The following is a 17,869-nucleotide window of genomic DNA, read 5'->3' as shown; positions in this document are numbered from 1 at the left end:
GATATTGTTTATGTTTGAAGCTGAAACCTGCCTGGTATAATAAATTGTTACATTTGATTCATCTGAATTCTTCAGGAATTGTATTGATTTATTTTAATTCTTTCAGAAATTATTATTTCCAGTAGATTAGAAGGAGTCTGATATTACCGCAAAATAAGTATGTCATGATATGTACACACTGGTGTTTTGATGTTGAATGGAGCAGGTAGCACATTCACCAGGACTCTCAGATTTATGTCTATCACCTGCCTTAGCAAGTTGCATGATCGTGACTAAAGTAACTATTTTTATGATCGGAGCAAGCATGGGGCGGCCAGACATAAAAATATTAGTTTACCCGGCAACCTCTGACTAAGATCAGAACTGGCAATTTTGTGTCCGTGAGATGTACGCAAACGGCCGGCGTATATCCTGTGCGATATCGGGTCCCTAATGAACGAATAATTAAGACTATGGGAATATATAAATAATCAAACATCTAAATCATGATCAACAGATTATTAGAATAATGCACAAAATTCTTAATATATTCAATTGGAGTCAGATTATAATTTAAACACAGAGATCAAAGAAACTAATTTAATCATGATATGGAATTATTCTTCTAGAAGCGCTGAGGAAGGAACGAACACGAGTCCCCTTCACCCACTCCACTTGTATCTGTCGTTGGGCTTGTGGGTGGTACCTTACACTAGCTTAATAGTGAGTACTCAAAGCCATCCTATTTGTTTATATTCATAGTGATAAAGTTAGGTGTATTATTACATGTCATTGTGACATGATGTTACTACATGCACCGCGCTCCTTCCTCTCCGCTCATCTCAGGTAAATGCTTCTCCCAGCAGAGCCGGTCAACGTTGTGCGTTCATGTGTTTTGGGGGCGTGGCTTTAGAAGAAATCCAGAAGGGAGGGGGTGGAGTGAATGGAAAAATGAGCTGTGTTTAAAACAGTGGTGAGAGGTCTACAGACACTCGATTTTTATACTCTCTTTTTCAGAGAACTTACATTTTACTTATGTATTGGTATATAAAGACAGTTTAAACACATTTGTAAAAATGTTTTATAGATAATTCCTGCCTATCATGCCTTTAAGTCAAACTGAAATTGATTGGTTAAAATACAATCATAAAACAATGGGCAACAGTTTCATTCAAAAAGGAGCAAACCTCTTCAATTTCAGAATATTTAGAGATGAAAGAGTTAAAGGAAAACACCACTGTTTATCAATTTTTTACTATGTTCTTCCCTCAACTAGATGAATTTAGAATCCATCAAACACTTCCATGTTTTCTCTATTTAAAAACTCTTACATAAGTTACATGAGTAAGTATGGTGGCACAAAATAAAACATGGTGATTTTCTAAGTGGATAAAAATGAGAACTATATTGTACTGTATGGTGGAAGATCACTTAGACACGCAGTAAAAACATCACTCCTGACTTCAGAAGTTTGAGCGAGAGGAGGAGCAGTCAGGAGTGATGATGTTACTGCAACTGAGATCAAAGTGATGCAAACTAAAAGTGCTCCTTTTGTAAAGTGTTGATAGTTGTTCACAATCTGAGAAAGACAAATAAGCTACAACAATTTTTATTGTGCACACCAACATAAACAGGCCTTTAACAGTTATAGTTTTTATTAAAAATTAAAGTAAGCTTTTATAAATGATTTTACTTTTTAATTATTGTGTCACAAGGTGACGATCTTTTTAAGGGCGGAACCAAAGTTAGGGAAGTTTTGGTTCCGCCCGGAAGGTTTCCCCACCGGGCCACATATGAAGACGGACCTTTTGACTTCCTGGTTTCCAGGGCAACGCTATCAGGGCTTTACGAGCCACAGGTGTAAAGCATTAACGAAACGAAGTGTGATTGGAGGTTGCGGAAAGATGAAGGATTTAAATAGCTCTGTTGGAACACAGAGAGCAGGAGAGCGATTGACACGAGAGCGAGGTACACGAGAGGCGGTTGACACGGGGGAAGCCCCTTTGCCAAAGGCAAAACAAAGACACGCACCTTTTGAAGAGCCCGAAGGCTCTGTTGATCCGGGGACCGCTGAAGCGACTGGAAAGAGGACAGAGCCACAGGAGGCGAAAGGAAGGCAAGCCGTGGATCTTTTAAAAGGAGCACCCCGAAATCGGAGAGTGAACTGCGGAGTGTTGTTGTGTATCGTAGCGCCGAGTTGGGCTCGCCGGATACGCTGCTTGGACCGCCGTATTGCTCTCTCTCTCTCTCGTTGGACCTTAGCTTTATGCCAAGGAGGATATCGACAACCTTATAGGTGGAATACTAGACGGACACTGACGTGGACGAGAGGAACGGAGGAAGAGGGAAACTTGCTGCTGTGAGTTTGCATCTGTGAAGAAGTGATATGGTGGCTGGAAAAAGCCTCATTCATGCATTTGGAGATTATTACAGCGTGAAGTCAACCTGGGACGAAGGCAGACAGTAATTGTGAGTAACTACATCCCTTGAAGTAGGTGTTTTGGATACAGTTGACCTATATAATCGTTGTTGAGTGTTTTCAAGAGAGAGTGAGTGGCCCTACCCCTGTCCCAGTGTGGTGGGTGAGCCGAAGGGTTCTTGTGTGGAAGCAGCTACAGTGACGACAACAACCAAACACTAGGCCGTCTACCATCTCCCTTTTCTCGCCCAGAGCGAAGTAGAAGAAGACGGGTGTCATTGTGTGCACTGAGCGTGGTGGGTGAGTCTTTGGATATAGAAATTTTCACTTGAACTGGTGCTGTGTAATGCTGTGTATTGCAGTGAGAGTGCTGTGTCTTGTCTGACGTAATCCCGCCTTCAGTCACTCGCCCCGGGACGACGAAGAGGAAAAATGGCGCTAGAAAACATCTGTACAATTATGCTGTAGTGTGCTTCAGTTTAACAGTATTACGGAGTGGCAGAGAAGAATTGTGCGATTGGCGGTGTGTGTGAGTACTACACCAACTGTTGTTACTTTACCTGTGTCTGTTCCATCATTACAGAGTGGAGGCGAGCGAGATCCGCCGGCCCGAGGTCTCGACGAAAGGGCGCCCCGGTCCAGTTTTCGATCGACCAACGGGTCTCGAGGAAAGGGCAGCGCTCGACCCGGTGCGCTGGCGTGACGTCCTCGCCCCTCTGTCAATCAACGAGTCCGCCGAGTGGGTCCTGGCCCCCGGCGTCCCATTGCAAACTACTGTCCAATCAACGCACTGCATAGCTAGCCAGCGTGAAGCCCGCCACCCGCAGTCATCTGTGGAGAGAAAGAGAGCCAGTGTGGGCACTGAGATATTGAGCTGTGGAGAGAGCCATACCTACCTGGGAGCTGTAACCAGCACAGAGGTGAGAGAGAACCTTAGAATCGATTCACTGTGTCCTTGCCTCCCAACAGTCGTCTGTGGAGAGGAAGAGAGCCAGCGTGAGCACTGAGATATTGAGCTGTGGAGAGAGAGCCATACCTACCTGGGAGCTGTAACCAGCACAGAGGTGAGAGAGAGAACCTTAGAATCAATTCACTGTGCCCTTGCATCCCGCAGTCAGCTGTGGAGAGAAAGAGAGTCAGCGTGAGCACTGAGATATTGAGCTGTGGAGAGAGCCATACCTACCTAGAAGCTGTAACCAGCACAGAGGTGAGAGAAAACCTGGGAAACGATTCACTGTGTCCTTACATCCCAGCAGTCGTCTGTGGAGAGAAAGAGAGCCAGCTCGTCTGTGGAGAGAAAGAGAACTAGCGTGAACGCTGAGATGCCGAGCTGTGAAGAGAGCCTAGAGGGGCCGATATTTTAAGTTCCCCCTTTTCCCTGCCCTATTTATTATTTTTAAATAAATTAAATAAAGTACATTTTAATTTATGCCTACCTTGTGTGTCTGGTCATTGGGGTGGCTTTGGGAATCTCCTCGAGGTGGAGAAAGGGGCGTGACCTTATTTACATCTGGGTCCACCCCGACTTGTGACAGATTTGGCGTAGTCGGCAGTCCACCTCGGGTTGAGACCAAGGTCCCCCAATGACCTACCACGTTTTTTTAAAAAGTAAAAGTTCCCATCAACCCACTATCAGTCCCCAAACAACGCGTTCTCGGGACGAGAACGGATTGGCGGGGGAGGATGTCACAAGGTGACGATCTTTTTAAGGGCGGACCCAAAGTTAGGGAAGTTTTGGTTCCGCCCGGAAGGTTTCCCCACCGGGCCACATATGAAGACGGACCTTTTGACTTCCTGGTTTCCAGGGCAACGCTATCAGGGCTTTACGAGCCACAGGTGTAAAGCATTAACGAAACGAAGTGTGATTGGAGGTTGCGGAAAGATGAAGGATTTAAATAGCTCTGTTGGAACACAGAGAGCAGGAGAGCGATTGACACGAGAGCGAGGTACACGAGAGGCGGTTGACACGGGGGAAGCCCCTTTGCCAAAGGCAAAACAAAGACACGCACCTTTTGAAGAGCCCGAAGGCTCTGTTGATCCGGGGACCGCTGAAGCGACTGGAAAGAGGACAGAGCCACAGGAGGCGAAAGGAAGGCAAGCCGTGGATCTTTTAAAAGGAGCACCCCGAAATCGGAGAGTGAACTGCGGAGTGTTGTTGTGTATCGTAGCGCCGAGTTGGGCTCGCCGGATACGCTGCTTGGACCGCCGTATTGCTCTCTCTCTCTCTCGTTGGACCTTAGCTTTATGCCAAGGAGGATATCGACAACCTTATAGGTGGAATACTAGACGGACACTGACGTGGACGAGAGGAACGGAGGAAGAGGGAAACTTGCTGCTGTGAGTTTGCATCTGTGAAGAAGTGATATGGTGGCTGGAAAAAGCCTCATTCATGCATTTGGAGATTATTACAGCGTGAAGTCAACCTGGGACGAAGGCAGACAGTAATTGTGAGTAACTACATCCCTTGAAGTAGGTGTTTTGGATACAGTTGACCTATATAATCGTTGTTGAGTGTTTTCAAGAGAGAGTGAGTGGCCCTACCCCTGTCCCAGTGTGGTGGGTGAGCCGAAGGGTTCTTGTGTGGAAGCAGCTACAGTGACGACAACAACCAAACACTAGGCCGTCTACCATCTCCCTTTTCTCGCCCAGAGCGAAGTAGAAGAAGACGGGTGTCATTGTGTGCACTGAGCGTGGTGGGTGAGTCTTTGGATATAGAAATTTTCACTTGAACTGGTGCTGTGTAATGCTGTGTATTGCAGTGAGAGTGCTGTGTCTTGTCTGACGTAATCCCGCCTTCAGTCACTCGCCCCGGGACGACGAAGAGGAAAAATGGCGCTAGAAAACATCTGTACAATTATGCTGTAGTGTGCTTCAGTTTAACAGTATTACGGAGTGGCAGAGAAGAATTGTGCGATTGGCGGTGTGTGTGAGTACTACACCAACTGTTGTTACTTTACCTGTGTCTGTTCCATCATTACAGAGTGGAGGCGAGCGAGATCCGCCGGCCCGAGGTCTCGACGAAAGGGCGCCCCGGTCCAGTTTTCGATCGACCAACGGGTCTCGAGGAAAGGGCAGCGCTCGACCCGGTGCGCTGGCGTGACGTCCTCGCCCCTCTGTCAATCAACGAGTCCGCCGAGTGGGTCCTGGCCCCCGGCGTCCCATTGCAAACTACTGTCCAATCAACGCACTGCATAGCTAGCCAGCGTGAAGCCCGCCACCCGCAGTCATCTGTGGAGAGAAAGAGAGCCAGTGTGGGCACTGAGATATTGAGCTGTGGAGAGAGCCATACCTACCTGGGAGCTGTAACCAGCACAGAGGTGAGAGAGAACCTTAGAATCGATTCACTGTGTCCTTGCCTCCCAACAGTCGTCTGTGGAGAGGAAGAGAGCCAGCGTGAGCACTGAGATATTGAGCTGTGGAGAGAGAGCCATACCTACCTGGGAGCTGTAACCAGCACAGAGGTGAGAGAGAGAACCTTAGAATCAATTCACTGTGCCCTTGCATCCCGCAGTCAGCTGTGGAGAGAAAGAGAGTCAGCGTGAGCACTGAGATATTGAGCTGTGGAGAGAGCCATACCTACCTAGAAGCTGTAACCAGCACAGAGGTGAGAGAAAACCTGGGAAACGATTCACTGTGTCCTTACATCCCAGCAGTCGTCTGTGGAGAGAAAGAGAGCCAGCTCGTCTGTGGAGAGAAAGAGAACTAGCGTGAACGCTGAGATGCCGAGCTGTGAAGAGAGCCTAGAGGGGCCGATATTTTAAGTTCCCCCTTTTCCCTGCCCTATTTATTATTTTTAAATAAATTAAATAAAGTACATTTTAATTTATGCCTACCTTGTGTGTCTGGTCATTGGGGTGGCTTTGGGAATCTCCTCGAGGTGGAGAAAGGGGCGTGACCTTATTTACATCTGGGTCCACCCCGACTTGTGACAATTGTTTCTATTATAAAATATTATCATGTAAATACTGTGGTATACAATGACGGGTGATAAAGGCTCTTCTGGATAAATGTTAATGATTTGTGTTATGTCGCCACCTATAACACACTGAAAAAAACAACTTGTAAAATTTACTTTAAAAAATCCTCGTAACTATTTGCACGAACTTTTTTTAAGTAAAATTTACTGCCTTTTTATAACTAAAACTTGCCTACTAAAATCAAATAAAATTTACTTAACATTGCATGATAAAACATATTTTAAATAATTAATTAAATGTTACTTAATTATTTTATTTAGAAGTTAGATTTATTTTAATCGTTTAGGTAAAGTTTTTTTTAATTGAAGCATTGTTGTTCTAATAATATGAAATAAATCGTATTTTCTGTTTGTTATTTTCTTTAACATATTTCTATGGACCTAGTTATTTTTAGTGTTATAAATGGCATTATAACACAAAATTCATGACTGACAACTAGTGATGAGCGAGTCACTCGAAACTCGGATCATCTAACCCGATCCCTAAAATGACTCGAGAACCATGAGTCCTTAGTGACCATTAACCCGAGTCAGTTGAGTCCTCTCAGATTTTGCATTAAAAATGAGAAATTGTATCAAACACAAAGCAACAGAATTACAACAAATAACTCTACATAAGCTGCCATAGGTTCTATAACTTGCAACAACGAGTTAATCACCAAATGTCGACTGGGGGTACCGAGTGAGCCAAAAGCTGCTATTCCGGATCGTAATTTCCTGCATCTCCGAGTCCGAGTACAAAGGGATGCGTGCGCGCGACAATGAGTTGGTTGGTGGCTCGGGGATTCACACAGAGAGTGACTCAACACACAGAGCTTGAATCCTGGACTAGAAACGAGCCTTGTTATTAACCCACTGACTCATGTAGGCTAATCTATTGCAATATTTGACTGGCACAATGTTTTGGGTAGAAGCTCCAAATGTTTAAAAATTTTAAATACGAGGACTGCTGCAGCAGTGCTGCTGGAAAGATCCGCCACCGATGGACGTACACAGCTCCTCTTGTTGACTGAGTGGTTCACTCACAGGACCCGTGCAGGAGCGGGCGAGCGGCTCTGTTTGGGACTCACTCACAAGATCATGTTCTTGCGCGGATGAGTGACTGTGTGGCTGCATTAACCGAAGCCTATCGTGGATCTTTTAAGTCAATCTGAAACAGGACACGTTCCTCTCACTTCCAAGTCAACAAAGCCTGACATCTTCTAAACGTGGTGTTGATATAATTGTCGTTATGAAATGAAACTAAACACACCGAACTTTTACAATTATGTAATTGATAATGTAACCACGGACATGCATGTTTTTTAGAAGTTCCTCGGGTCACATGCTTTTTTGCGAGCAGAGGAGTCGTAGATGTCACGGCCAGGGCCTGGCTGTCAATAGGCTAAAGCCACACCCCTTCTCAATTTCCACCTCGAGGAGGTCCCCACAGCCAACCCAATGACCAGACAACACGGGAACAGGTAAGTATAAAATAATCTTTATTTAATAAATATCTAAAATGCACTGGGGAAATGGGGAAAGGGAAATTAAAACTAAATTCAGGCTCTGCCCTCCAGGTGGGCCTCAGCCGGGAGATGACGGGGAGCAAGGGGGCAACGGGGGTCCGGGACGTGGGACTCAGGCTCCGGCCTGGCCTTATCCGTGGCGCACTCCGTCTTCCTCCTGGAGGCAGAATCAGAACCAGTATGAGTGTGGGGGATTATTATATTGGTCGCGTACCTCAATCTTCCTCGGGGAAGCTCTCCCTTGTAGTTACACAATTTTCGTCAGGTTACTCACTACTCCTTTCCTTCTCTCCACAGGTATCGACTTGGACACAGAAGCACAGTTAGTTTGCTTTAAGATGGCTCTCACCTCTCGACTGGACTCAGCGTACCGTAAGTACAGGTTCTTTGCTCAGTTTCTCCTCAGAATATTCACTCGCTCTCCTCTTCTCTCCACAGGTTGTTCCCCACAGGTCTACCGGATACATTGCATGCTCCGTCTCTATGGATCGACAGCTTAAGAGGTTAATAGGCACACAGGCTGCAGTGGCGGACTTACAGCAGTTGGCGCAGCGTGCGATGGGGTAAGTAGTTCCTAGGTGGCGTCGGGGGCGAACCCTCACGACCGCTAGATGGTGGCAGAGGGGTGGAATATCCCAACGTCTCACCGGGCCGAGCGCTGCCCTTTCCTCGTTACCGTCAGGCGTTCGAACTCTGGACAGGTGCGCCCCTTTGTAGAGGCCACGGGACGATGGAATTACGTCACCTCTCTCTCTGCAACAACAATGTTTAGGCAATCGAACACATCAATGATAATAGCCCCAAATCGTACTCACACCTCTGCTGTTTCCTCGGCTCTTCACCGCCACTCTTCTCATCCGCCCGATGTGTAGACGGGGGAAAATCGTTTCTGGGCACCGTACTATTTTTGGGGGCCCGAAGCACGCTCACAACGTATGCTGTACTGAACTGAGCTGAAGCCAGCAGCCTCTTCGTCTTCTCTTGACGAAGTGCGTGAAGGCGGGGGTTGACTTGACAAAACACACAGCAATACACAGCAACCCACAGCATTATACAGCACCACGTCAAAAATAAAGGTTTCCACAGCACAAAGACTCACCCACCACTCCAAGTGTACAAAAAAGACACCCGTCTTCTCTCACTTCGCTTAGTTCAGATTTGGCGATGTAAGTATGCAGCCCAGCTAGTGGTATCGTTGTTGTGTCTGCTTCGGTAAGTATTTCCTCGGCTCACCCACCACGCTCTGTTAGGGGTAGGGCCGCCCTCCTTCTCCTGGAGGGAGTTAACATAAGCCAGGTTAATACACACGATACTTCCAACTAGATCTAGGTACTCACAGCGATGCCATTTTAAATCCCCTTTTTCACTTCGTCTCAATCCGTCATGTGTTCGTTCTCCTCACAACCTTTAAGGTTCGCGATGACTTCACAATCAACAGTTCCAGCCAAAAGCTCTTCCGTATAACACCACAACCAGCCGGGTGCAGTGCTCCTTTAACTCTCTCTCACAGCTCCGTCCTCTTTTGCCTCTCTTGGCTGCCGTACTCTCTCCTCTCGCTCTAAGCGCTCTGTGGATCAACGGCGCCCTCCGGCTCCTCCGAGGACGGAGCGTGTGATTTTGATCTGCCCTAGGCAGTAGTGGAGCTCGTGCCCGAAACAACTCTTCTGCTGTGTGCTGCTACAGCTCCATTTATGTGGCCCGTCCTCATCTCTTCCTCTAATCAGAGCTGCTACATAAATTGGCTGCACCTGTGGCTCGTTTCTTCCTGATTTGGGTTGCCAGGGAGACTGGGAAGTGAAAGGTGCTTTTAAAAATTCTGTCCGGGCGGAACCTCTCCTCTCCCTTTTTGGTTCTGCCCTAAGTCACCCTGTGACATCGACTCGTAGCTGCATACGTGATCTGAGTTGCTTGGTTGGCATTAGTATGACTTAGCGATTGGAATGGGAGATTTTGACCAAGTGACTCAAGTGACTCGAGTGACTCGCACAACCCGGATCATATTAGTGAGTGACTCAGAATAACCTGAATCCTTAAAAAGATCCGGGTTGACCATCACTACTGACAACAAGTCAGTCATTGAATAAACTTGATTCGGAACAGAAACGCACACAAACTGTGTTTCTGACATGCATTATCAGCACTGTGCAGAGAATTATACTACAATGTTCTGAACAGGGTTCATGTAAAGAAACACTGATCACCTGAATGGTGACTTCACAAAATTATTATTTACAACAAAACAACATCAATAATATAAGAGCTTAAACCTTTATGACATTTTGCTAACAAATATTTAAGTAGTTAAAGTTCTTATCAGTTCTTATTCTGTCATAAAGCTTAAAAAATAAAAATATTCAGGCGCAAAGAATTGTGGGTATTCCTTACAACATGTGCAAATAAATGTAAGTACATTTTACTTAGATTTTTTAGTTTAATGGATTTAATATTTTTAAGTAAAGTTAACTAAGATTTTTTTACTTGAATCTGCTAAAGTTTTTGATTAAAATTTAATTATTTTAGGACTATGTGCAGTGACTATAAAACAGTTAAATAATACAAGAAAATATCTAATAAGACTTACTATTCCCACACAGTTCATTTTTTACATGAATTAATTGTGTATTTATCATAATTTTACTTAGGAAAATCTAGTTCTCAATAAATGTTAATATTATTATGTAGAAATTATTAAAGTTAATCTAATAAATATTACTACACCAAAAAGTTCGTTTTTTTCAGTGCACTTTGACCCGAATTCACAGACGAGACTTCAGCAAACTCCAGACTAAAATGTTTGTGCTGTCTTAACTGAAAACAACTTACATTGACTGATCTTTAAATAATTCAGGGTCATTGTTTTGTGTCATACTGCACACCAGTACACTCCTGTTTTTATCTGAGACACATTTAAACTAAAAACTACTTAAATGTCATCATTAACTAAAACTTTTTCCTGACTTAATCTCAGTCTGTATAACCAGGTCATGTCTTTTTAAACATTATAGAAGCTTATGTTTGTTTTAATGCATTTATTTAAAAATGTGTATAATTAATTATCTGTAGTTTAAACTTCTATTTATTTTTATTTTTTAAATGTGAATTGTTTGTGTAAATAGTGTAAACTCATCACTAGAGGACAAACACTCACACTGACTTGAATGTTGAATCAGTTTAGTGACAAACATCAGAGAGATTTGATCTGTTATTCTCTTATTTCACCACAAAATTCACTCATATTTAGGCATTTATGACAGAGCATTTTCACAAAGATTTGCTTACTCGAGACTGTGACTTTCTGTATGAGACTGACATCTAGTGGACTTGTTTATTATATGACTGACACACCTGTTTGCACACGTTTCATAAACACAACTGTAGGACAGGTGGACAAGTTTTGTTTTTGGAGCTGGACCATAAAACAATAAAAAACACATTCTGTGTCTATTTTTGAGAGAACTGTTGTCTCTCTCCACAGGGGTCACGGATACACAGGAACTGATCTGTATTTCACCCCCTCTCTCTTCTCCTTTAAGGTTTTGGTTACTGGAAATATACTAAACACATGTAACATTGGATAAATCATATGTTGTGATGCTACAAAGGTTTCATCTTCATGTTTGGTGTTGTTTTAAAGGTCATGGTGCGATGGTTAAAAAGGTCTAATTTCTATAATGCTAAGAGAAAGTATATCAAAGTTTAAAACTTAAGACATAATCTGTACTCCTGTGATGGGTGTCAACTCATGAGGAGATCTAGATTACAGATGGTTAACAGTCCCATTTGGTGCTCCTTCAGGTCACGAGAACCGACCAACCAAATCCTGTTTTGAGATTTTATTATTCTTTGTCTCATTCTGTGTATATAAGGTGGCTTGGCAAGAGACTCTGGGAAGTATTCTTTAGCAAGAATCTTCCCCACACTTTGGGTGTGTGTATTCAGACATTATGGAAGTATTCTTTAGCAAGAAACTTCCCCACACTTTGTGTGTGTATTCAAATATTATGGGAGAAATCTTTAACAGAATCTTCTTACACCATTTTGGGTATATTATATTCATGATGGAAGTACTCTGTAGCCAGAGTGTCTATTGCCAGGTATGACTTTGTAACTTTTGCAACTGTTGATCATTTTAATTAATTGGAATTGAATCAAATTCTGTATGATATTGTTTAATGCATGTTTGAAGCTGAAACCTGCCTGGTATAATAAATTGTTATATTTGATTCATCTGAATTCTTCAGGAATTGTATTGATTTATTTTAATTCTTTCAGAAATTATTATTTCCAGTAGATTAGAAGGAGTCTGATATTACCGCAAAATAAGTATGTCATGATATGTACACACTGGTGTTTTGATGTTGAATGGAGCAGGTAGCACATTCACCAGGACTCTCAGATTTATGTTTATCACCTGCCTTAGCAAGTTGCATGATCGTGACTAAAGTAACTATTTTTATGATCGGAGCAAGCATGGGGCGGCCAGACATAAAAATATTAGTTTACCCGGCAACCTCTGACTAAGATCAGAACTGGCAATTTTGTGTCCGTGAGATGTACGCAAACGGCCGGCGTATATCCTGTGCGATATCGGGTCCCTAATGAACGAATAATTAAGACTATGGGAATATATAAATAATCAAACATCTAAATCATGATCAACAGATAATTGGAATAATGCACAAAATTCTTAGTATATTAAATTGGAGTCAGATTATAATTTAAACACAGAGATCAAAGAAATTAATTTAATCATGATATGGAATTATTCTTCTAGAAGCGCTGAGGAAGGAACGAACACGAGTCCCCTTCACCCACTCCACTTGTATCTGTCGTTGGGCTTGTGGGTGGTACCTTACACAACCAGGAAATGATTTGAGTTCAGAGAAACTGAAACTGTTGGGCTGTTGTGTGTTTAGTTTTATTGTTTGCAAGTAAATACGGTGAAATGGCAGAAGCAGGTATTTCAGTGATTCAGGATCAGTTCATCTGTTCAATCTGTCTGGATTTACTGAAGGATCCAGTGACCATTCCCTGTGGACACAGTTACTGTATGAGCTGTATTACAAACTGCTGGAATCAAGATGATCAGAAGAGAAACTACAGCTGCCCTCAATGCAGACAGACCTTCAATACAAGACCTGATTTAAATAAAAGCACCATGCTGGCTGAAGTGGTGGAGATGCTGAAGAAGACAAAACTACAAGCTGCTCGTCCTGATCACAGTTATGCTGAAGCTGGAGATGTGAAGTGTGACGTCTGTACTGAGAGAAAACACAAAGCTGTCAAGTCCTGTCTGGTGTGTCTGAACTCTTACTGTCAAACTCATCTTGAACAACATGAGAAATTCTTCAAAGGAAAGAGACACAACCTGATAGACGCCACTGGACGACTTCAGCAGATGATCTGCCCTCAACATGAGAAACTTTTAGAGATTTACTGTAAAACTGATCAGCTCTGTATATGTTATCTGTGTATGGTGGATGAACACAATGAACATAAAACTGTATCAGCTGCAGCAGAGAGGACTGAGAAACAGGTAAGAAATGTGATAAATGTTTCATTATAATGACACCAAAGCTACATAACTAAACATCTTTATATCTTAATGTAACACATACATCACATTCATTTGATTTATAAAGAAAAGGACATTGTGAAGATGCCATTTTAGACCTACTGTATCGCCCAGGGCTGAATTTTAACTTGTAGAAAAACACTCTAATGTACATTTATTCTGTTTAATTATTATTTCCAAATGCAACAGAAAGAACTGAAGGAGACGCAGAGAAAATATCATCAGAGAATCCAGGAGAGTCAGAAGAAGCTTCAGGAGCTGAGAGATGTTGTGGAGACTCATAAGGTGAGTTTTGATCAGATGAACAACTGCTGTCTGCTGTTTCAGATCTGTTTCAGACTCAGTTAAGACTCTCATCCAATCAGTCAGTGAGGAGTTCAGTGCTGGATGACTTTCACTGAAGTTGACTGTGTGTAACAGACTGTGTGATGTACCAGTAAGAGCTGAATGAATGCTGCTGATTCTAATGCTCCTCTCTCTGTGTGTCCTAACAGCGCTCTGCACAGACAGCAGTGGACGACACTGAGAGGATCTTTACTCAACTGATCACATCCATTGAGAGAAGACGATCTGAGGTGACACAGCTGATCAGAGATCAGGAAAAGACTGCAGTGAGTGAAGCTGAAGGACTCTTGAAGCGACTGGAGCAGGAGATTGATGATCTGAGGAGGAGAGACGCTGAGCTGGAGCAGCTTTTACACACAGATGATCACATCCATTTCCTCCAGGTAACAGAGATCAGTGATCTTTAGGAAGTGAAGAGCATGTTTTACTCAGATGATATTTTCTATGAAATGTTTCAGTGTCATGAGTTTATGTTTGTGTTTGTGTAGAGTTTCCAGTTTCTCTCTGTTCCTCCTGGATCTACAGACTCACTCAGCATCACTGTCAGCTCTCTCATCTCTTTTGATGATGTAGGAAAATCTGTGTCTCATCTGAGAGAGAAACTGGAGGATTTCTGTAGAGAAGAGATAGAGAAGATATTTGATAAAGTTATTCCTGAACCTGAGACCAGGGAGCAGTTCCTAAAATGTGAGTCTTAACAAACAACAAATAAACACACTGATGCTGATAAAGACATTCAATTCAATTCAATTCAATTTTATTTATATAGCGCTTTTCACAATACTTAATTGTTTCAAAGCAGCTTTACATTAATAGAAGCAGTAAAAGCACAGAAAAACGACAGATAGCACAACATAATACACAATAGCATAAGCAGTCAAATTTGCAGCGGCTATGACTCGACATTATGAGCGAGCGTATTACTAATGTAATGTCTAGAAGAAGAAGCTAAGTTAAGCCCAAGCAGGCTACCTCCCCGGGGTAAAAAAACCCCTAGGAGAAAAAAAAACCCCGGGTTGTTTAGCCGAGGAAATAAAAAATAAAAAGTCCTAGGAGGGAAAGACCCTTGGGAGATATACATGTATATACACACATATAAACGGATAAGGAGATTAAGCGGGTTCTGCCAGTGGTCGTTGGTCAGGCATCAGCTGGGCATCACATTGAAGGACGACCAGTAGATCTGAGGTGTGCCGACTTTCACATCTACCGGAACTAGGTCTGTTTGTCCCATTGTCCTCAGGGTCAAGGACAAGACAGGGAGAGAAAAACAAAATCATATTAGCGTAGGGGCCGTTCACATGTAATGCAAGTGTCACACAGTGATGTGGTTTAATCAGCTTAGCTTCAGACAGACTAACTATTGCTGCATAATTATATTATCCACAGTTGAGGATTTTGCACATTGGGGGCCCACTGCGACGGTATATATGGTAACTGAGGGTCACCTTCCAATCTTTAAACATGAACAGTGATAATCTTCATTTCAGTCATTTTAAACTCCTCTATAATGATACTCATGAATCAAACTGAATGTGCAGAATAAACAGAAAATAAATAACTGTGCTCGCCCACAATGAAACATAACTGAGAGATCAAATAGCAGTTCATAAATCAAGTTTCTCATTTTATATTTAATTTCATAAGCCATTATGTTTTTCTATAAACAAAATTTCTCTACACTTAAATTAAATGATAACAAAATATATTTTAAAGTGTACAACTACAGAACAGAGAGACTTTAACAATGTTCACACATTCACAAACCTTTTACACACACATTATGATGAATATAACAGTAAAACAATCAGATTAGATTCTGTCTATACTGTAAATGATCTCTATTCACTTCTTAATTAATTGAACGTTGTTAAAAACTAAAATAAAAGACTTGAATTATTGAAATGTATAATTTTACATTTAAATGATGTTTTTGATTTGTCTCCATCAGATTATCATCACTTCACTGCAGATCCAAACACAGCAAATAAATATCTCTGTCTGTCTGAGGGGAACAGAGTGATTAGTTTATCTGACCCAGTCCTGTATCCTGATCATTCAGACAGATTTGATGATTATTGTTATCAGGTGTTGTGTAGAGAGAGTTTGAGTGGACGCTGTTACTGGGAGATTGAGTGGAGTGGTCGAGTGTTTATATCAGTGTCATATAAGAGCATCAGCAGGAAGGGAGGTAAAGAGTCTTTGTTTGGATATAATGATCAGTCCTGGAGTTTGTGCTGCTGTGACTCCAGTTGTTCATTCATACACAATAAGATTGAGACTGAACTCCCTGTAGTGTCCAGATCTTCTAGAATAGGAGTTTATGTGGATCACAGTTCAGGATCTCTGTCCTTCTACAGCGTCTCTGACACAATGACCCTCATCCACAGAGTCAACACCACATTCACTAAACCTCTCTATCCTGGGTTTTTTGTTTATCGTGGATCAGTGAAACTGTGTGATCTAACAATATAGATGATACAGAGAGTCTACAAATAATTTTGTCATATGAAAAGTCTGAACATGATGAATCAACACAATGAAATAATAAGTCTTTCATTTACTAATTAGTAATTTTAAATAACTGATTGTAATGTTATATTTTTTTATTGTATTTTGTCCTGTCAATCAGAGGTAGCTGTACAGTAGTTATTCACAGTTAATAACATTCATCTACAGCCGTGTATTCTTTTATGTCTACAAAGAGCTATAATTAAAATGTTATACAAGTCACTAAAATGTCTAAAGTCTAAATTTGAAATTAATCTCAATTCACTTATTTTTAAGACAAATGTTTAACTTTGACATTTAGTTTGACATCATGTCACCCGTCGGGGATGGACCACTAGTGTCCCTCCCCTGAGTTCCACCTCGAGGAGGTCCCCGAAGATACCCCAATGATCGACACACGAGAAAGGATAAGTAATTTTAAAACACACTTTATTTAATTTAATTAAAATGTTCTTGGGAAAGGGGAAGGGAAATCTAAAATGACGTCGTCTTGGTGTTTTTGCAGACAGGAAAGGCCCGGGCGCCAAGGGCCACGTGCCCACAGGGGAAAGTGGGAGGGGGGATTCGGGGCTCCGTTGTTCCCACGGTTGGTGAGTATTATTCTCCTGGGGCCTGTTGGCCTCCTCCAAGTGAGGTTGTTGACACGTGGCGCCCTCCTCTTCTCCTGGAGGCAAAGACACAAACACACAATGAGTGTATGGAAACGAGTATAAGCTGCTACCTTCAACCAGACGGGAGCGAGATTCCAGAAGTCAAGGCTGGGGAATAATTTTGTCCCTCTTCTCCTCTCCACAGGGTCTCGGGGCGGCGTCTCTCTCTCCGGAGACAGAGGATGGCCACACACACCACGGCCGAACTCCTGCGATTGCAAGCACAGGTAAGGTAGATATTGACACCAGCTTCACTTGATTTAACCGACTTTTCCTCTCTTCTCTTTTCACAGGTGACTTGGTCGGCTCTCCTCCTTCCAGGGCTTCGGGGCCCTTGCAGCTCGTGGTGCGGCGCTACTACAGTCACAGCAGGACAACAAGGTAAGTATCACTCTTAACTTTATTCGGTACCTCTCCGTGTTCCGCTAGGCGCGCCGTTCTGGGCTTTACAGGGCTTTCGAGGTAGGTATAGCGTTAGCTCAATACAATTACTCTGGGGTTTCACTGGGCGTGCTGCTCAGGGCTTTACAGGGCTTTACAGGTAGGTATAGCGTTAGCTCGATACAATTACTCTGGGGTTTCACTGGGCATGCTGCTCAGGGCTTTACAGGTAGGTATAGCGTTAGCTCGATACAATCACACTGGAGTTTCACTGGATGTGCTGTTCTGGGCTTTACAGGGCTTTACAGGTAGGTATAGCGTTAGCTCGATACAATTACTCTGGGGTTTCACTGGGCGTGCTGCTCATGGCTTTACAGGGCTTTACAGGTAGGTATAGCGTTAGCTCGATACAATTACTCTGGAGTTTCACTGGATGTGCTGTTCTGGGCTTTACAGGGCTTTACAGGTAGGTATAGCGTTAGCTCGATACAATTACTCTGGAGTTTCACTGGATGTGCTGTTCTG

General features: G+C 42.9%; 1 protein-coding gene and 1 long non-coding RNA gene across 2 annotated transcripts; both read left to right on the top strand.

The window, feature by feature from the left end:
• Positions 1 to 1,690: 1,690 nt before the first annotated feature.
• LOC129431308 (uncharacterized) lies at positions 1,691 to 6,238 on the top strand. The gene is made up of 3 exons (XR_012359227.1): positions 1,691 to 2,448; positions 2,514 to 4,845; positions 4,911 to 6,238. It is a non-coding gene; the product is annotated as an uncharacterized lncRNA (long non-coding RNA).
• Positions 6,239 to 12,754: 6,516 nt separating this feature from the next.
• Positions 12,755 to 17,657, top strand: LOC129443184 (E3 ubiquitin/ISG15 ligase TRIM25-like). The gene is made up of 5 exons (XM_073857232.1): positions 12,755 to 13,418; positions 13,647 to 13,742; positions 13,952 to 14,185; positions 14,291 to 14,489; positions 15,754 to 17,657. The coding sequence occupies exons 1-5, from the start codon at positions 12,828 to 12,830 to the stop codon at positions 16,275 to 16,277; spliced, it is 1,644 nt and encodes a 547-aa protein (XP_073713333.1). The 5' UTR covers positions 12,755 to 12,827; the 3' UTR covers positions 16,278 to 17,657.
• Positions 17,658 to 17,869: the final 212 nt, after the last annotated feature.

The sequence above is a fragment of the Misgurnus anguillicaudatus genome, chromosome 2 (genome assembly GCF_027580225.2).
Source record: "Misgurnus anguillicaudatus chromosome 2, ASM2758022v2, whole genome shotgun sequence".
Lineage (NCBI taxonomy): Eukaryota > Metazoa > Chordata > Actinopteri > Cypriniformes > Cobitidae > Misgurnus > Misgurnus anguillicaudatus.
Note: the sequence above shows the minus strand (reverse complement) of the source record. Positions and strands in the feature narration are given on the sequence as shown.

Coding starts and splice junctions, on each gene's coding strand:
- LOC129443184 (XM_073857232.1), top strand. CDS start 12,828: ATGGCAGAAGCAGGTATTTCAGTGATTCAGGATCAGTTCATCTGTTCA. Junction 13,743..13,951: donor ATGTTGTGGAGACTCATAAG/GTGAGTTTTGAT, acceptor GTGTCCTAACAG/CGCTCTGCACAGACAGCAGT. Junction 14,490..15,753: donor CAGGGAGCAGTTCCTAAAAT/GTGAGTCTTAAC, acceptor TGTCTCCATCAG/ATTATCATCACTTCACTGCA.